General features: G+C 32.6%; 1 protein-coding gene across 2 annotated transcripts; it reads right to left on the reverse strand.

The window, feature by feature from the left end:
• Positions 1 to 14,945: 14,945 nt before the first annotated feature.
• LOC111993936 (septation initiation network scaffold protein cdc11) lies at positions 14,946 to 21,439 on the reverse strand. Of its 2 annotated transcripts, none has more exons than XM_024025780.2 (10): positions 21,178 to 21,439; positions 21,028 to 21,099; positions 20,847 to 20,894; positions 18,766 to 18,847; positions 18,473 to 18,529; positions 16,848 to 16,912; positions 16,676 to 16,771; positions 16,397 to 16,483; positions 16,222 to 16,302; positions 14,946 to 16,104 (listed from the first exon to the last, which is right to left on the reverse strand). In XM_024025780.2, exons 1-10 carry the CDS (start codon positions 21,274 to 21,276, stop codon positions 15,184 to 15,186), a joined length of 1,608 nt encoding a protein of 535 aa, XP_023881548.1. In that variant the 5' UTR covers positions 21,277 to 21,439; the 3' UTR covers positions 14,946 to 15,183. The 2 variants fall into 2 exon arrangements, with proteins under 2 accessions (XP_023881548.1, XP_023881547.1); XM_024025779.2 differs by having other exon boundaries at positions 20,847 to 20,939; positions 21,178 to 21,438.
• Between the last annotated feature and the right edge of the window lie 349 nt (positions 21,440 to 21,788).

The following is a 21,788-nucleotide window of genomic DNA, read 5'->3' on the forward strand; positions in this document are numbered from 1 at the left end:
CACACGTACACTCCATTAGGAGAAAATAGAACACATTCTAAAAGTACTCGATTGCTTTTGGAAATTTTTATTTAATGAACACGTTTTTTTTTCTTCAACCATAGTTTACACGGTCTAAGTTTGGATCATTTTAGGTTTTTAAAGTTTAATTTTGTTCAATTTCATCTCTAATCTTCTAGATCATGTTTCTTAGTCATTCTATTTGTAGGGTCTGATTTGGCAGCCCAGTCCCAAGAGAGATGGGTTACGAGCCCAATGAACCCAAAACAATGAATTTGTAAAGAGTGAGAGAAAGAGCTGAGCTAGGTGCGAATCAAAAACACGTACACTCCATTAGGAGAAAATAGAACACATTCTAAAAGTACTCGATTGCTTTTGGAAATTTTTATTTAATGAACACGTTTTTTTTTCTTCAACCATAGTTTACACGGTCTAAGTTTGGATCATTTTAGGTTTTTAAAGTTTAATTTTGTTCAATTTCATCTCTAATCTTCTAGATCATGTTTCTTAGTCATTCTATTTGTAGGGTCTGATTTGGCAGCCCAGTCCCAAGAGAGATGGGTTACGAGCCCAATGAACCCAAAACAATGAATTTGTAAAGAGTGAGAGAAAGAGCTGAGCTAGGTGCGAATCAAACAGAGGTTAATTATAGTGTTTAAGGATTCACTGACACAAGATCATGCTCATCTTCTTTGACAAATGTCTATCCGAAGAGGTATGTTATTGAATGTAAGGTGATTACAATTCTTGAAATTACAGTAAATTGTCTAATTCTTCTCCCCCCTTTTTCTCCGATCCCTATTATCAGAGACCTCTCTTGCTTATATAGCACCATTTTCTATCATCTTCATCGTACACTTGTTCTTCATCTAAGCATCCACTTGAGTGCATGTCCCATCACGTACTCTCTTTACCCCTCCATGAGTGGTAGTAGCTGAGATTACACTGTTCAGGGGTCTTCTCCACATTAATGCGGCCAGAAAAGTAGCTGCAGTGCATTTAATGCGGTGATGACAGCTTTTCCTTAAGATATTTTCTCGTTCTAATCATTCCCAGATATGCCCAGAGCTTATCTTTGTTGTTGGGATTATTTGAGAGTCCATTCGGACCTTCTATTCGTTGGCTGGGTCAAGACTATTTACGTCCGAGGAGTGTAAACTCTTCGGACAAAAGGTGATCTCTTCGGACGTTACTCTTCCTTTACTTATGGGCTGGCTGCGTTCAGATGAATTCTACCCCGACCCGCTATTACTCTTCGGACGTACAGTACTCCTCAAGACAAGGCCCACAGCCCAATAAGTATGTCTGGACTTTTACCCCCCACACTATTAATTTCTGTTATCTAGACTGTCATTAATTCTTCAAAACGAACTAGTTTTGTAAATTATTTTCCATGTGACCTTTGGCAATTTATTTTTCAGTTGACAGATCTTTGAGAGATCTTCATTTTTAAATATTGGTCCCTTGGAGCTTTCTTATGCTAATAGTGTATTTATTCTTTTGAAAAGAAAATAAGAACTTTTGCCAAGGACCTTCACGGTCAATTGGTATTTTCTGGTCTCTCCAATAAGGAGGTAGAGGATAAAAGTCCAAGGTTCAATCTCCCTTCCCCAGTTGAATGTAGAAAAAATAATAATTATTTAAACATGGGAAGGTTTAAAGTTTTAATAGTTTGAATGTTTGTATATATATATATATATATATATTTTTTTTTTTAAAATTGAATACGCGCATATGCACAGTGTGTGTAATAAAATTAGTCATTTATTAGTGAGATGCAAAATATCTAGTCGCCCATTGCAAATCCCTAATGCAGATTTAGTGACTCTTTTATTGACTTAGCCATTTTTTGAGAAACTGACAAATCTTACTGAACCCTAATAACTCATTATACGTTACAAACAATAGTCGTAATTTTATTTTCTAAAGTGTTTATCATCACCATCCTAAGAGCTTTTAATTGGATTTAGACAAATGTATACCATGGGCAAGAATTAATTCTCCTTGCCATTATAAAAGAGACAATAACCCAGAGGAACACAGCAAGTTTCAAGCTCAAAACACATAACAAGTTCCTGAACTTTAACCTATAAGTTAAGCTCTTCAACAGCAACCCATAAATTATCAACATCCCATCCTCCATCAAAGCCTGAAATCACTTTGATCAAGAACCTAAAACCTTAGAACACTACATGAGCTTCATAGTCCCATGGTATGCACTATTCAAACTCACTCTCTCCCGCAAAACCCACTCACCTATGGTTTTTGTTTTGAACAAGCCTAAGAAAAGCTTTGCACATTATTAGCTTTGGGTCAGTGTTGTCTGTAATTAAGCCGATTCCAGGCCTCGTAAATTCAAATATCTTTTGATAAATCTTGAGTGTGCGAGGGAGGGGGAGGGGGGTGGAGTCCATGCTCCTAAGTCCTAACAAACATGAGTTATATAGCTAGCACAGAATGAATTATTCGGATGTTGTCTGATAAACAAATTCATATTTTGTGTGTAATTAATTTTTTGAAAATAAATAATGTAATCTGATAATTGATTTGTTATTAAAACTTAAAACGCTCTTCTAATAAAAAATACCTTCAACTTAACATGCTCCATTCTCATCTTGAAGAGAAAATGGGGTGGAGAAAAATCATCATCATCACGTCTATTGTCATTCTTATGTAGAGCCATAAAGATGTAATCTAGTTTGAAGGAGTTTTACACTTGATAGCATAAATTGATCTTTAAAAGGAAAAACAAAGATTTTTTTTTTTTTTAATATTAAAAAAACCTATATTTTCCTTGTTAAATAAAATCTATCCCAGGGTAATAGGTACAAGTCAAAATGTATCATTTTCTATATTAGAACCAGTCATGCCCGTCTGACTCTAATTTTTTCTGACTTTGTCACGGCCGATGGTCTTCTTTGGCTGTTGGGACTTCATTTAATTAGTCAATTACATAATTCGGCATTAATCAATACTCAACAGTACTTCTACAAAACTCCAGTGAACAAATGATTGACTATTAATGCAATGTTATATACCTAATAATTAATACAAGTTGTCCCTTATATTCAAAGAGACCAGTGAACAAAATTTTAAAAATTAAAAACTCCAATTTTTCATACGTGAACTGTGATTTTCTTTTTCTTTTTCTTCTCTTAAAAAAACTTCCATTGCCGTCCCTTTTATTTTGCTTCTTGGTCCAAGGGGTTATGTTATATACATCACTTTTGTATAAAATTTCAAAGCAGGAAAAAAAAAAAAAAAACAAGTGGTGCTTTCAGATTATGATAGAAAAATCCCATCTATATATGAATCCATTTTATAATTGGAATCAAATATTATATATAATGAGAAATGGGTCGGAATTGACCAATGACAATGACCGTGTCCCCCAGTTTAGGTCATTGCGGTGGTAGCAAATTGCAAGTAGATTTTTTTAGTGGACTTTACAATTGTCCAATTTGTTGTGCAGTCTCTTTAATTTAAAGTATGAACTTTATTTTTATTTAATTTTTGAGAATCTAAGGTATGAATTTTTTTTTTTTTTTTTGAGTATTTAAGGTATGAGAAAGTTTTTATTTATTTATTTTAGAAATAAGGTATGAGAAAGTTAAATGCATATATGTGTCACACACTCACATTTAATATATTATTAATATTTTCTGTTAATATGTTAGTTAGAGCTATAATCAAATTGAGGGTCAAGCCCAATATTGAAGCTCAAGATTGTTTGGCTTAATATTTAGTTTTATTTGTTTACTTTTTAAATGAAAAATGTTAGAAATATTGTCAATTTTATTATAATTCCTCAATTTTTGTTTGAAATTCATTAAAAAAAAAAAACAAATATAAGTAGTATTAAATTTAGGTACACACATTTCACTTAGCACGAAATTAGAATAGCTTTGAAATCTAATTTGGAATGCTTGATATGAAATTAAAGCGAATTAAATTTATCCCTGTTATTTTTTGAAATAAAACTTAGCTCTTATTAAGCTTTTACTTTAATATATTATATAGATTTGTGAACAACTCGTGAAAACGATCTCAACATATACATAAATGGCATCAATCGCATATATTTTCACCTTATTTTGGAAAAAATTATAATAAAAATGACAATATTTCTAACATTTTTCATTTTAAAAGTAAACAAATAAAACTAAATATTAAGCCAAACAATCTTGAACTTCAATATTGCGCTTGACCCTCAATTTGATTATAGCTCTAACTAACTTACTAACACAAAATATTAATAATATATTTGAGTGTGTGACACATATATGCATTTAACTTTCTCATACCTATTTCTAAAATAAATAAATAAAAACTTTCTCATACCTTAAATACTCAAAAAAAAAAAAAAATCATACCTTAGATTCTCAAAAATTAAATAAAAATAAAGTTCATACTTTAAATTAAAGAGACTGCACAACAAATTAAATTGGACAATTGTAAAGTCCACTAAAACAATCTACTTGCAATTTGCTACCACCAATGACCTAAACTGGGAGACACAATCATTTTTATTGGTCAATTCCGACCCATTTCTCATTATATATAAAATTTGATTCCAATTATAAAATGGATTCATATGTAGCTGGGATTTTTCTATCATAATCTGAAAGCACCACTTTTTTTTTTCCTTTCCTGCTTTGAAATTTTATACAAAAGTGATGTATATAACATAACCTCTTGGACAAAGGAGCAGAATAAAAGGGACGGCAATGGAAGTTTTTTTAAGAGAAGAAAAATAAAAAGGAAATCACAGTTCACGTATGAAAAATTGGAGTTTTTAATTTTTAAAATTTTGTTCACTGGTCTCTTTGAATATAAGGGACAACTTGTATTAGTTATTAGGTATCACATTGCATTAATACTCAATTATTTGTTCACTGGAGTTTCGTAGAAGTACTATTGAGTATTGATTAATACCGAATTATGTAATTGACTAAACGAAGTCCCGACAGGCAAAGAAGACCATCGGCCGTGACAAAGTCAGAAAAAATTAGAGTGAGACGGGCATGACTGGTTCTAATATAGAAAATGATACACATTTTGATTTGTACCTATTACCCTGGGATAGATTTTATTTAAAAAGGCAAATATAGGTTTTTCTGAATATAAAAAAAAAAAAAATTCTTTGTTTTCCCTTTCAAAGATCAATTTACTCTATCAAGCGTAAAACCCCTTCAAACTAGATTACATCTTTATGTCTCTACGTAGGAATGACAATAGACGCAATGAGGATGTTTTCTCTCCACCCCCATTTTCTCTTCATGATGAGAGTAGAGCATGTTAAGTTGGAGGTATTTTTTATTAGAAAAGGGTTTTAAATTTTAATAATGAACCAATCATTAGATTACATTATTTATTTTCAAAAAATTAATTACACACAAAACATGAATTTGTTTATCAGACAACAAAAATTGAAATCATTTTATTTTTATTTATTTATTTATTATTTCCTAAGTTGCTATGTAGCATTTTGATAGTTTACATTTTTGGGCATCTTATTATAATATATATATATATATATTTTTTTTTTTGGATATTTGTTAGTACATGTTAGTTAAAACCAATTAAAACTCACTGTTTTAAGTTTTAACGCTAAACAATAGGAGTATTTGATTAAATTATGTTAGATCCTTTTTACCCAAATTTTAATTTAACTATTTTGCATCGTTTTTATACGTTATTTATTTATTTATTAATAGATTTAAATATATAACCATTTATAGATATATTTTTATATAGTTTTTTGTAGTGTTATTTAGGGGTTAAAAGCTTTGAGTTGAAACTTATTACTTAATCAACAATTAGAAAGATTTGAGTTTTTCTACCTTTTTCAGTCGAGAAAAGAAGAAGAAAGATTTGAGTTTTATTGTTTCCTATAAAAAACGTTCAAAGCAAGCCTTTTGCAGCTTGCCACGGTTGACCCACATATCTGTGATTATACTTGACAACCCTTTTTTTCTCTCTATTACTATTACTATAAAAAACAATCACATCTGTGTGTGTGTATATATATAGGATGGAAAACCTCATAACTTTATTATTAAGAAGAAAATAAAAACATTACATTTTGGGTCAAAGTTAACTCAATCATAATAGAATTTCCTCTATCCAAGCTATATAACCATTAATTTCCTTAGCATGCTGAGCCAAGAGATGAGTAGGATGATTGCCTTACCGCTTAACATGAGACACTTGTACTTTTCTGAACTCCCTCAATCTTAGACATCTATGTGTATATAATAGAATATAAAAGTTAATATTATACATTTAAGCCAAAACATTACGCTCATTCTATAAATGTGTATACATAGGGAGAGAGAAGCGATTTGAGAAAGCAATAAAAATTTGATAAATAAAATAATATTTTAGGATAAATTACAACTTATCCACATATGGTTTGACCAAAATATAAGCTGTTTACCTATGATTTGACCGAAATTTAAGTTACCTACCTATGGTTTGATAAATAAAATAATATTTTAGAGTAAATCACAACTGACCCAGATATGGTTTGACCGAAATTTAAGTTACTTACCTATGGTTTAAAATTTGACACTTTATCACCTGATATTTGACCAAAATTTACGTTGCCTACCTATGATTTGAAATCTCATGATGCAAGTGTTCTGTTGGATTCTTTTAATCTTATTTGATCTTGTCTTTTTATGTTTTGTGTGTGTGTGTGTGTGTGTGTGTGTGTGTTTTGTAGTTTTGCTCTACTTTTATATAAAAGTGAAGTAAAATTACATATTTAGCCATGTTTTTAACAGAAGTGAATTTCAAAACTCTAACTGAGCTAATCTTAGGTGGGTAAGTGTCAAATTCCAAATTACAAGTAAGTAACTTAAATTTCGACCAAACCATAGCTGGGTAAGTTGTAGTTTGCCCAAAATTTTAATAACATTTAGTGTAAAATAAATAATATGATGTAAGTGTTTTTGAAATGTAATTGTGTAAAATAGAAAAAATATGGTTTTATGTTAAAATAGATGGAAATTTTTGCACAAAATAATGTGAATACGGAATATTATTTTTAATCCAAGTAAAAAAAAAAATTTTGAATAGGTTGGTCTGCGAGATTGAGGTCATGTTTGGTTTGGAGAGTACTTAGTTTTCATATTTCAACACTCAAATCTCATCACCCAAACTCATTACCCAATTCTCATATTTCTAACTCAAAATTTTTCCAAAATCTACTTGCAATATGTTTGGATGGAAATTCTCAGCAGTATTTCAGTTCAAAAACTCAACTTTGAAGTAAAGTTATGGAACCTACGAAAATTATTGCTTAACAAAATGCACAGAACGGCTACTGTGAGCACTCATGTAGACTTTCTCTCTCCACTTCAGAACCCATTCACATCTTCATCTCTTTAAACAAAACCTAACATAAATTTGGCTTTCCTCTATCTCTCTGTTTTCTCAAAGCTGTTGTATGGCTACATGGATGAAGTTTCTTTATATGATAATGGGTTTTATAAAAAGTAGATCTAATAGAAAATTCAACAACAAAAAGGTGAAAAAAAAGTTAGAAATTATAGAGAGAATCAGATCAGGCTTTAGGGAGTTAGGAATTTAGAAATTATAGAAAGTTCCAAGAAATTTTCCCTCAATCCACTACGGAAGTGCTTACACAGTTGGGCTTACCGTGAGATGCAAGACCCACTGCAAACTTCACAACATACACAGACATGGAAGAGGAGATACTGAAACTTCAGAGTTTGCAAGACCCAGACCAGTTCTTCAGTTATTGGAGTTGTTCTTCACTTTTAAGGATGCAAGAAGGAAAGATATCTCTTCAATTTTTTGGAAGAGATGAAGCTCCAAACTAACACTGTGTTTGGTTGGGGTGAATTTAGGGGGATGGAAAACATAGGGTGGAAAATATGGTGGAAAATAGTATTTTCAACTATTTGGCATAGAGAGGAAAATAGGGAGGAAGGAAAACCCAGGAGAAAATTTTCTCCCCCGGGCCCACAAATTTCTTCCTCCCAAATCGGGAGGAAAAGCTGGGAGAGAAAAGTGCTCTCCCAACACTTTTACCATAATGCCCTCTCTTTTCCAACGATCACAGCAAATCAGCAAAGAAGAAGAAGACAATTTTCTAACCATCAACTCAGCACAACCCAACTATTACCACCGCAACCCAAATCCAAAAACACAATTTTAAACTCAAGCATAATCAGATTATCAGAATACAAACTCAAAAACACAATTTTAAAATTAATCAAATCATAACAATAAAAGCAAAAAAAAAAAAAAGTAATATCAAGAGGAGCTCTTACGTTTCAAGTCATTCCTAGTTCGCGGCGGAGGAAAGTAACAAGAAGAAGTGGTTGCCGACATCAAGGGTAGACCCGAAGAAACGGCCTTGGAAACGACTGATTCTGATCATTCAAACCTCGAAGCACAGCTGTTAAAGGAGACTGAAGTCGAGTGGCGGTGTCGGCACGGCTGATTCTGATAATTCAGACCGCGAAGCATCAGTGGTGAAGGAGGCTGATAGTAGCAGAGTCGTAGACCCGGAGAAACGGCCCCGGAAACATGGTTGAAAACCCGCTAATGGTAAAGAAGAACCTCTGAATCATGTGAAAGCAAAGAGGCAGAGAAGAGAGAAGCTTAACCAGAGAAGAAAATAAAAGAAGGGGGGGAGGGGTGGGGATAGAGATAGGACAACGGGTGTGGAGGATAAAAAAAACGTGTATGGATGAAATGAAATGAGAGAAAGGAGAAATAATATAAATAATAAAAAATTTTAATTGAGAAATGTTACCACAATATTTTCATAATAAATTTTAAATAACAGATTGTTATTAGTTAATATTGGTGAGTAAAAAAATAATTTCAGTGGTGGGTTTAAATTAAAACTAGTAACAATTTTCCACATAAACTTTGTTGTGAAAGTATTGCGAAAAATGTTGTGAACGTAACACTTCTCATTGAAAAATATAATTGTTGGTAACTTTATATTATTTAATGAGTACAAATAAATCTATATATTACCTATTACGTAAGAAGGGTATAATAGCCAATTTATATAAACTATATTTTCTATCCTCCCATTTTTCTTTTCAACCAAACAAAAACTTTTTCCACCCTCCCACTTTTTCATCCCTCCAACCAAACACACACGAGAGAAAACTAAATATTTTCTATCCTCCCACTTTTCCATCCTCTCACTAATTTTCTATCCTCCCACTTTTCCACTTCTTCAACCAAACGGACCCTAAAAGAAATGAGTTAAGGAAAGTGAAACTAAGGAAAAGTGAAGGAACAACATAAGTCTGGTGTGTGCACAGTGATTGAGTCGTTGTAGTGCATGTGAAACTCTGACTTTGATGTTGACAATACATACATGTGGGACCCAAGTAAATGAGCAAAATTGCAAAATTGCCATCACCGCTCAGTTTTGAGAATCTAGAAACAAAAAAAACTTGTGCTCATTTTCCATAACTCTAGCTCAATTTTTTTAGTCATGAGTTATGGAAATTGAGAATAGAAATCAAACCAAACAGCTGCAATTGGTGTAGGTCTCACGAAAAGTGAGTGATGAGTGATAAAAACAGGGCAAACCAGATAGGGCTTGATGCATTCACTATGGCATTTTTCACAAGGGAATTCCTCTCAGCGCGCCGTACTAAAATTTTGTATTTTCACACTCTGGCTCAAGCCGATTATTTAATTATAGTATTTAGTACTACAATGGACAATTTGGTATTCCAAGTTTGAGACAAAGAGTTCGGTTGGAGGAAAATTATTGAATATTCTGGGAGTATAATAAATGCATACTATTTCCTCTCACATGAATTGCGAGTCTCACAATGAATTTAATTCGTGGAACCCACAATTATGTGAAATGAAGGAATATGCATTTATGGTAATCCGAGAGTATCTAATAATTACTCCCGTTTGGATCTGTTTATTTTGCTGAAATTGAAATTTTTTTGCTGAAAGTATTGTAGATAAAATTAAAAGTTAGCTAAAATAATACAGTAGGATTCATGAATAGTACCAAAAAGTGTAGTGGAACCCATGAATAATAACAAAAATAAGCTGAATAGTAAAATAAGTTGACAAAAATAATCCATGCCAAACGCATACAAAAATTAAAAAGTCAGTCAGGTTATTATGTGACAGAATTAGCTAGAAAAAAAAAGTGCAATCTAATTGAGTCACCAGTATATCCTATTGGCTATTTATATCTAGTTGGATTATAATATGAAGATTTTTTATTTAATTTTATTGTTTCCAGAATTTGACTTTCAAAAAAAAAAAAAAAAAATTTGTAATACACATTCAAATTATGAGGGTCCCCCTCCCCACCAATAAAAAGGAATCAATGTAAGTTGTGAGAAAAAACGAAGAGTAAGGAATTAATGTAAGTTGTGAGAAAAAACAAAGAGTAATTGTAGTATCATATATTCATATACACGTAACTATCTATTACAAAGTTACAGACTTATCATTTCATTCATTTGGGAAATAAAAATTACAGGTAGGTTTTATTGGTCTTGTCAAAATATTTTAGGTCAGTGTTTGCCAATTGCCAGTGATTATTGTGGAGGGCTTCACTATGCACAAGAGATTGTGCAAGTTTTTTTTTTGGGCAGATATCATTTGGACATGTAAATAAAGCTCCACATTCGTGATCCTTTGCTTCAGAGATCGAACTAGCATAAGTTTTGTTGGAGGGAACTCTTCCCCTATTGCAAAATTTACCTTTGAAGATGTAAACTGAGTTATAAATAAAAAGTAAATTTATTTTTCCTTAAGATTTAAAAATAAATAAAAAATTAAGCATGGGATTTATTATTATGTGCCTGCCTAACGGCTGTCTTCTTCTGTTTTCTCATAAAAAGTTTTTAAAAATATTTCCTGAACCATACTGTAGGGGGATGGAAGAATTTACACCCAGGTCTAAGGCCCAAATGTCTGGAGGATCCTGTGGAGTGGAATGGGCTGGACTCATCTACTTAGGTAAGGCCCAAATGCCTGGAGGATTGCATGGAGTAGAATGGGATGAGCCCATCTATTTAAGAAGCGAAGGGAATCTCTACGGATTGTTTCTGCAAAATTGACGATACACTGCATCTCTTGAAGCCTTATTTGAAGTAATGAACATAGATAATCCACCATGTGCCCAAATATAACCTCTGGAAATCCTCCAGGCAAATAAGGATAACAAAGATCTTTACCTCCACATTAATGAGGAGTTTTCTACCTAACCTCTGCTGCATTAAATGCAAATAACATTTGCCACATTAAATACAAATGAGACAACTTGAATAGTACAAACACCTCAAAAAGTCTTATATCAGGATAAGAAAGGTGAGAAATATCCAAAAAATCCGACCGGAAACAGGACAGCTGGGAGGATAAGGAAAGAGAGGATGTCTATAAGAGGGGGGGGGGGGGTGGGCGCCTGGCAAATAGGGGGTAGGGAAAAAAGAGAGAAAGAAAAACTAAATGAGAGAGTAAATCTTGTCTTTTGTAATCCAATACTGTGGGAAAAAGTGATTTTTCCTTTGTAATGAGTCTACTTCGATGTGAATGAAATTTTGTTTTATAAATTAGTTGTTTGAGTTTTTCATTATGGAGTCTTCCCTTTACATTTTTATTAAATAAATTGTGTTTGTCAATCACCCCAAATACTCTTAGGGCATCCAGTTTTTGCCTTTAGATCTTTTTCCTTTTGTGGTTTTTGACGCCCACAAATACTCTTAGGGCATCCAGTTTTTTATTTTATTTTAATTTTTTTCATATTTTCTAATGGCTACCCATCCGTTATAGGTGGGAGGTGTCCTTTAACCCAAGAGCAAGGAGGCACGTTGAAAATTGAGTCAACAGTGAACAAATAAATAAACTAACCACATTCACCCTATCGAATCATAGCATACATTCAACTACTTTAATTAATATCTCAACTCGATTATAAGCTTACGTTACTAAGCTCGACTCTTAAGAGTTTCCGTTAACTTTTCCTTATTAATAATATTTTTTTCGGTGAATATGGGACCAAATATTTGGCATTGAGTTGCTGAAGATATACATGAGTTGATTAGCACTGCTTGTACTAGGCAACAAGGCCGAGTACCATTGGCAAAAAGACAAAGGATTTTCTGGTTTCTCCCGTGAGAAGTAGGGCTATAAATATTTTCTTGAAATATTTCATTTCATGCATTATAACTCGTGCACATTGTTATGATTACAACGCTGACGGGGATGGTGAACGATAACTTCAAATTTGTCCCCCACATTTTTAATGTCCTTCCTATCTTATCCAAATTAAGATACAAATGAGGATAATTTTGACAGTCTAGTTAGCACCGCGATTGCTGATTTGCTGTGCCACATATTATGAGATATTTGTCATGATATCCTTATCAGGGAGAAAAGGTTCGAACAAAGTCAACAAACTACTGAGGAAATAGTCATGATCTACGAGCTTAAAATTTTGTTGGGTGCATAAAATGATCACGAACTACTAGTGAAATGACAATGTTATTATTTAGTTGAATATTTTCTTTGTTTATGTGGGATATTTTTTTTTATGGTATTTATTTTTGTGAAATAATAATAATAATATTGTAAATGCAATTTTTTTTTTTTTTTGAAAATATCCCTCTCAAGAATTGTTCGAAACATGTTTATTAGAACCGCTTATTACTTAATGGAGACCAGAATGACCTGTGTAGACTAGTGGTTGGCTCGTGCCAAGTAGCTTATATATATATATATATATATAAAGATGAAACTCATGCCAACTAATCAAGAATGATATGTAAGGCGGCTTGATACATTTGGGGGCCTAAGATGAAAATTAATTATCTTGTTTCATATATAAAATTATTATTAATTAATATGAACCACGTAGAAAATTAAAAAAAAAAAAAAAAGGTTATAAACTTTAAAAAATTTGACAAAACTTTCTACATTTGTTGATGTGACAGATTGATAGTAGTAAGTAAATTGATAGTAGTAAGTAAAAGAGCGATGTTAGTGGTGAATCTAGTTGAAAATTAATAAAAGTTTGCTAACTTGACAATTGTGAAAAATGTTGTGAATTTTTTTGTGGATTGCTTTTTTTCTTTTATTTTTTCTTCTAGAAGTGTTACATTCATAATATTTTTCATAACAAATCTTAGATGTTAAGTTGCTTCTTGTTTTTTATTTGAACCTACCACTAAAATTATTTTTTTACTATCAATAAATAGCCTCTAACAATTTGCTATTTAGGATTTTTTGTAAAAATGTTGTGGATATATCAATTCTTTCTCTTTTTTATTTGTTATTCATTTGATAAGAAAATATTATTTTATTTATTGGTTAAAATTTCTGCTAAATTAATACTTATAGTTAAAATTTAGAGGCTTTTTTTTCACTAACTGTGCCGGCCACATCAATGGCTTATACTATTGAGCCGGCACTAAATTCATAGTTGGAAAAGATAAAAGTGAACAAACATGAACAATACACGTAACTATCAGGGTTATCAAAACCACATACTATAATAGATTATAAGATACTTAAAAAAAAAAAAAAACATTTTTTTTATGAACAAAAAAAAAAAAAAAACATTTTTTTTATGAACAAAAAAAAAAAAAAATTAAATATGTTAGAACTTTTTGATAATATTTTTTTTTTTTGGATATAATAAGGTGGGACTAGTGCTCAGGGACACTCGAACCCAGACTGACCCAAAAGGGGAGGGGTACCATCCCAACTAGAGATTGTGTGGTTGAAACTTTTGATATTGAGTTGTAACTTTTAATCCAAATAATAAGTAATTAAGTTTTTAGAAACTGTGGTAATGGAGTTTCATTTAGAATAAACTTTCATATTAATAACTTTTATCTATACTATTACTATATTTAAGAAGATTCACTTTTGAACTGGACTTTTATGTATTTAAAAAATATCATCATTAATAAAGAGTAACTTTTATTAAGAATATGGTCACAAATGTCAAATAACAAATTTCATCTTGAATTCAAAAAGAGAATTCTTAAAATTTAAGATTTTTTTCCCCTTGTGTATTTGTTTGAAGGTGAAATAGGGTGGATGGAAAATTTTGAAAAAAAAAAAAAAAATCTTTTTTGGTGGGTGTTTGGTTGGAGGGAGGGGAGGGAAAAAAATGGTGAGATTCAAATGTTTTCTCTTTGAGCTCACCAAAATGTTTTCTCTCTAAAATGGAGAAAAAACTGAGTGAGAAAAATTTAATAAGTAAATGACGAATATGTCCATGTGCACTTACACATGGGCTTGTCCAATCCGTTGCTCGCTTTTTTCTTTTTTCTCTGGTCTGTATGTTGCCTCTTCCCCCTTTTTTTAAAAAAAAAATTCCCTAAGCAGGTCCAATTGCTCTTTTTTCTTTTTCTTTTTTCTTTGTGATTTTTTGTTTTTGTTTTTTTAGATGTGATTTTTATTTTCTAGATATGATTTTTATTTTCTAATAAATTTGGGTGATTTTTTTTAATAGTACATCATTTTTTAACAAAAATACATGAGTAAATTTATACAAACACATTTTTTCTATCTCTCCACTTTTCCACTCCCAACTAAACAAGAAGTAAGGAAATTAAAATTCTTTTCTATCTTTTCATTTTTCTGCCCTCTTATCATTTTCTATCCTCCTACTTTTCCATTCCTCCAACCTCACGTGCATTTTTTTTATCTTTAAAATTTTATATTTTTTATTTATTTTTCATCCTAATAAAAGTAAAACACCCCAATTAATTATAATTATTATTATTATTATTAAAAAACTCCTAAAATTTAGTCATCTTTCCCTCAAGTTTATCTTATATTTCTTAATCTCTAAAGTTTATCATTTTTATTTGTTTGAAAAATAAAATATATATATTTCCAAATTATAATAAATACAAATTATTAACCTCTACACACCAAAAAAAAAAAAAAAAACTCTCTAACACGCGTAAGTAGCGCTAGTATTCTTATAACGAGTTACTCAGTTTCCTGACAAAATTATATCATACTTTGCACTGGTCACAGTGCAAGTATGATGTGTACAGTCCAACTCAACTTTTGAGTCTTGAGCCCATTTTAAAACAAGACAACGAGTATAAAAGCTCGCCCAAGATGTCAAAGGAGTAGACAATCTAAGAAGTCCAAAACCATTTGCAAGCTCCTTCACAGTGCAATCATTCATTCGTCACCCCATGTTGAAGGTCCACCAAGTCCAATTTCAAGTGTGGGGGATATGTGGGGTGCAGCGTCAACACCATGGCGTTTAGATTTCTTTTTCTTTACGGAGATGGAAACTAAGCCATCCAACGTCTTCATGTCTTTAATAGCTTTGTTAGCTATCTTCTTTTTATCGTCATATTTGGGATTTTCTGCATTGTCAGGTGCAAAAATCTCCATAAATGAAGCTTCTGGATCATCAATAACATCAAGCGCACCTTGCCTCGCATTTGTTTTCTTTAGTTTCTTTTCAACCTTGGCATCAACCTCCTCATGGACTGGAACTTGTTTTTTTGAGAGCTTGTCATTCTTCTGCTTCTTATGCCTAGATTCTTTCTCTACATGAACATCTTCGGCATTGTCTTTACTTAGTTCCACAACGTGATGTTCGGAGTTGTTTTTCTTATTATCATCTCTTCTCTCATCCTCACACACCGGAGTTTCTTTTTCTGACGAAACGTCATTTGTTTTTGGCCTTTTCTTCTTCAATTTCTTCTCAACATCAACACCTATAGCATTATCAAGAGGACTATCTTCACCTAGATCCTTGAGATGATATTTGGAGTTCTTTTTCTTGGTGCCACCTCTTTTCTCTTCCCCGTGAACCAAAACTACTTTTTCAGACACATCGTCACTTGTTTTCTGCCTTTTTCGCTTCAACTTCTCCACATGTATACCTTCAGCATTATCTTTGCTTTGAGCCATTTCATGATGTTTGGAGTTCTTCATGAAGTCATCTCTTTTCTTGTCCTCCTGAACTTCCGCCTTGTTAGTAGAATTTACATAAGAATCATCAACTTTATCAACTCCATCACTGTTATTGGTGTACTTATCTGCCGGTTTAGTGTTGAATATCTTCAAATTTGGCAGAACTTCTTTGATCTGCAGATTAAATTGCTTCAATAAGAATCATGCCAAGGCAGAAAAATTGGATTTAAATACAGATCAGAAAGGAGAAAGGGGGAGGTGGGCAGCTTGAGAAATGACTAAGATTATTACCTTTTTTGCTAATTTATCCTTTTCAGCAACAGGGTTTCCTTGTAGATTGAGATTTTTCAGATTAACTAATGAAGCCAACACCTACAATTTTAGCCAAAAAAAAAGGGTGGTAAAATGTTTTCCAAAGGAAAAAGGCAAAACAGAGAAGAGACAATTTCAGCTTCCTGTATCTGACCTCCAGATCTGACCACCTTATGATGGCATTATTCCCCAAGTCCAAATTCTGGAGTTTCTTATTCCGAGCCAACTCAGCCGGAAGAGTCTGAGCAGTTCAGAGAGGACAAAAATGTGGTTAGAATTTAAGGAGCAAAAATAAACTACAGCAAAGTAGAGATACATCAAAGGAAAAAACAACAAAGATGACAAAAGCAATTACATGAGGATAACTTTGAAGAAGTTTTCATTTGAGGAAAGCATGCTTGGCAGAAGAGATAGAATGGTCTGGAGTGCATACCCTGATACTATTGTGGGAAAGTCGGAGCTCTTTCAATTCAGTACAGTACTTGAGTGAAGAGCCAACAGTATGAAGTTGACAATTAGAGAGGGAGAGCTGGAACCAAAGAAAGGTTGTAAGAGTGAAAGCCATTTCAGGTGAAGTTACTGCTGAGGCCATAGAAACTTCTTACCTTTGTGATAGACTTCACCTTCACTAGAGATTCCCCAATTTCACGAATTGGATTTCTAGAAAGAACTGCATCATAATCCCAAAGGCCAAAAAAGTATTATTTTTTCGGTTGGTAAGTAACATGACCTCACCCTCCCACACTCTAACAATGGGAGGAGGTCCCATTTGAGTTAGAGCTCATTGGCAAAGGGCTACCAAGTATTATTCAACTTCCCCAAACCAAATTATTTGTATTTATTAAGTAATTAAACTATTAATCAAGATTTTTTTTTTTTTTTTTTTTTTTTTTTGTAGAATAAGAGAGCCATTAACTTTAAAGTATTGAATTAAAAAGAAGTAAATGACTCAAGTTCCCAAACCTGAATTGACCTAGACCAGCCCTATATCAACCAACTACAAAGTATCACATTCCTATCCACCCAAAAGTGAAACATTTTATATTTATTTTATCTTTTTTATAAGTTAAATTAGTTGGGAAACATGCGACTTGGGCAGCTTTTGCCTACAAATACCAGCCCATAACTTTTTAGTGGAAGAGTGAAAATTTTCAAAGGGGCTTCTCTATACTACAAGTCATGCCAAAACCAAAGATGACTACCACCCTTGATTTGATATCTGATAAATTTAGAAAATATACTTCAAACCACTTCTAATGATCTACCACCCCATGTGACCTCATCCAATCCATTGATTACCCCATATTTTGCCTGAATACCTGCCTCCAGAGGTGGTCCCTCTCTATTGCAGAACACCAAAGACAGTTGCATAAGGAGACTTATGATACCCAGTCACAGCATAGTCCTGGTCCCACTTTGGCTGTATACTAGATCAATTTGCACTATATAAGCAAGTAAAAGAAGCCCTAAATACACTTTTCTGTCTTGATAAATGGCACTCCAAGTGGTTTCTTCAATTGATCTTGTGGATTGAGACAAGGGGATCCATGTCTCCTTTAGTTTTTGTCATTGTCATGAGGCCTTGAGTAGGATGATGTCAACAGCAGGGGTTTTACCTTTCTGATTTTACAATGCTTGTATGAGTAATGATATGTTAACCATATCCCATCTGCTATTTGCAGATGACACATACATATGTCAGATACATATCATATTTGTTACTTGAGATGTGTATTCCTATGTTTCAAAGCCGTTTCAAGACCTATGTGGATAGATAGGCTCTCATTCTGGATATGAAATCTTGGGTCTTGCATTGGGTGCTTCTTTCAAAGCAATATCAGGATGAAATTATTGCGAATATTAGAACAAAGGTTGGCAGGTTGGAAGAGGATCTATCCATCCAAGAGAGGAAGAATTACAGGAATTATGCATTGGATGGTTGCCATTGCCTGTTTTTCTATTTCTACTTTGCTTGAATTTCTTGATACTTTTTTCTTTTTCTTCAGCTTTTACTTGCAATGTTGGTGTATCTTATGTATACTTTCTGTGTATTTGAATTGTGCCTCTTCACACTTTGTTATGACATTAACAATAAAAAAATCACTCCAAACAAAAACAAATCAAAATAAATGTCAATCAAATATAGATTGTTAGCTGCCATTAAAGTACAAGAAAATTAAAATCATTAAACAGAATTTAGACATCATATTTAAGAATCATGAAGTCATACCAAGAGTATTCAAGTCGCTCATTTGATCAAGCTTGCAAATGGAGATAATCTCATTATCTGTGCAACCCAGAATAAAAGGCATTGGTGAAAATAAATAAACACACAGAGAGAAATTGTGTGTGTGTGTGTGTGTGTGTGTGTTGATAATGTAGGGAACCTTTCTAAAGAAAGGCCCATTGTACTTGCCTTTAGCTAGTAAAACCTAATGGCTACTAACCCAACCACATTCAAATATAAACTTGCAAAACTACTACGACAATGCAATTGGTTACATTAAGGTTCACAAAGCTCACCATTCAAAATTAATGCACGTAAGCTCACAAGAGATTTGATCTCATCCATTGATCTAAGCTTATTTTTTCCTGCATTTAATACCTGTTTACAAAAAGATGGAACACAGTGACTTTTAGAACATAACATAATTCAAAAATTTTAAATTAGACCAGCAAAGAAGGCAGGTTAGGTTGGCCACAAGGTTGTCACTCATCTCTTAAAAGATTAAAAAGGAAAGTTCTTAAATAATAAAAAATGCCCAAATGTGCTCACTTCAGAGCCAAAGGAGAGTCTTCCTTGCCTTAAAGCTCAAAAGGCATCACAGGAGCATACCTCACCTTGCCTTTGCACCCGATGACTACCTCTTTTACATTTGACAACTCTGTTTACTTTTTTCCCCCACAGGTCATAATAAATTACAAATATATGTTGTAATTCATGGTGAATGGTGGAAGCTTTTAAAACAAGCAAACCATCCTTCCAAAAGTATCTTTGAGTATTGACTGATATACCTCATTTTAAGCAAGTTACCAAGAATAAACAAAGAAGTAAACAACTTCCACAATTTAATTAAAGTAATTTGAATTTGCTATGCAACATCAATGATTGATGTGATCATTATGGATTAAAAGTTGTGTTATCAACTTTATATTATGACATGCTAATAGGAACCAATGTTCCAATCCTATATCATCTTCTTATCGAACAATGAACTTGATTAACTATAAAATCTCAAACTTGTATAATGCATTCACAATCATAAGAATAAACGCATTGACCATTTTTATTTTCAATTTTTGAATTAAATTTTCAAGGTCACTGCACAGTTTTCTGAAAAAGTCAACCCCCAATTCCCCACTCAATCAAAACCACTAAAGGGTATGTTGAGGTTGAGTTTATGTTAGAATTTCCGTGGTCCAAGCACAAGTGGGCCTTCCATTGAAAAATATATCAATTATGTTAGTAATACTATTAACATTACCCTCACAACAAATGTCAATGACCTCTATGTCAAATGGCATTTCTTGGTCTTTCCAATGGAGACGTCTAGGGTTTTAATCCCCTCTCCCCCACCTAAAATGTATCCAATAAGACATATACCCTCACAAGAAATGTTCTTGAATTGAAAATGTATGTGAGCTAAAATCATAAGTCATGCTCTTATTCTTCTTACTTGCAAAACAAAACTTGATTCCACATTAATTTGGCTTAGTATAATGCAAGATTTATATTTATTGCTTGGGATTTTTACAAATGTCACCTTTGGTCTTTGACGTCAGTGTCAATTTGGTCCTCATATTTTCAATTTCAACAATTAACCCCCTGGACATTATATATGTGACAAATCAAACCTTATATTAAAAATTTTTGTAACAACATAACGAATTTAATGACATGATGCACACATGGTAATAATGGCATTTTAAAGTTATTAATAATGTGGCAAAAACCATGTACATTTCATGTGATTAAATCCATTACGTTAATGAAAAATACCAATAGAAAAATAGATTTGTAATAAACCTAATATCCAAGAGGTTAATTTTTTTGTTATTATTAAGTATATAAATGTGTGTGTGTGTGTGTGTGTGTGTGTATATTATGTATGCCACAACATGAATAAGCTATCCTCATATAGCAAAAGGAAAAACTGAAATACAAGGTGGCATTAGTAAATGTAGCTTATGATTATGTTATGTTGCTGATGGAAGAACAAATCAGCACAAGACCGTCAATAAGCACATCAAAGAGGCTAATTGTTCAATCAGAAATCCAAGGAACAAACTGAAACTCATTTGAAAATAGAACAAATAATACTTTTATTGAGACGGTATAATTATTATTATTATTATTATTTTTGATAAATCCCGAGATGGTATAATTAAAATTGAATCAATTGGGTAGCTTGAATGAGTTCATAAACACCACCTCGGTACAATTCGAAACATTCCATGCTACAAATTTCAACATTCAAATGCTTCATAGTGATTCAAAAATTAACATCATTATACTACAAACCAAACCAAGATGGTAAATAAATTTTTTTTTTTAAATGAGTAATGAAATATTTGAAAATTGAAAAGAAATTGTTACTACTTACAGTGAGCTTAGAAAGAGCTTCAATTCCATTTAAGCTTTCCAGTTTGTTCTGCACAACAGCTAACCACTTCAAATTGACACAAGCCTCCAAAACCTGACTTGTATATATCATTTCAGAAATCAATGTCAAAATTTTCCAATTCATATATATAAATATGTTAGGGTTTAGAGAGAAAGTAGACCTGGAGAGAAGTGAGATTGTTGAAGCTGAGGTCGAGTCTCTCCAAGTTGGTGAAGTAGCTCAAGCATGAGACCTGATAATTCAAAATAGTGAAAATGGCGCTGTGATAGGGTTTTAGAGAGAGAGAGAGAGAGAGAGAGAGAGATGGTACATCGGAGAGTGCTTTGCAACTGAGCTTGAGAGATGTGACGGAATTGGGGTCGCTGGTTTTGCTTTCCTTCAAGACCTGCTCCGAGCTCAACCGAGTCATGGTTTATCGGTCTGCTGCCTTGGCTCTCGTCGTGGACGACGAATGCAAAAACCCTAGCTCGCCTCGTCTGCTATAACGTTTCTATTTGAAGGTGGTTTGGTTCCGGGTTCTCGGGTCGGGCAAAGAAACAAGCTTGTACTCTGGGCAAAAACAAGATATGATTTTTTTTTTCCCCAACCCTTGTAATTTAAAAAAAAAAAAATTTCATCCGTCAAAGAAAGGAATCACATGTCTGGTTATTGCATCCAACCTACTTAAATTCAACTCATCATATTATTGGGTCATCCGTACAATAATGAGGCTTGTCACTATTCGAATTTACAACTCCCAAACTTACAAGTATGATGAGTCACAAGAGCTTTCTATCACTAAGTTAATCTCAAAAAAAAATCTTGTAAATCTTTTTATTTGGCGCAAATTTCATTTTTTTTTTTTATATATATAATTTTCTTAGATTTTGCATCAAAGAAATGTTTAATAACTCCTAAGTCATTACAAACTTTGTCAATGAA

This window comes from Quercus suber, unplaced genomic scaffold (genome assembly GCF_002906115.3).
Source record: "Quercus suber isolate HL8 unplaced genomic scaffold, Cork oak 2.0 scaffold_68, whole genome shotgun sequence".
Taxonomy (NCBI): Eukaryota; Viridiplantae; Streptophyta; class Magnoliopsida; order Fagales; family Fagaceae; genus Quercus; species Quercus suber.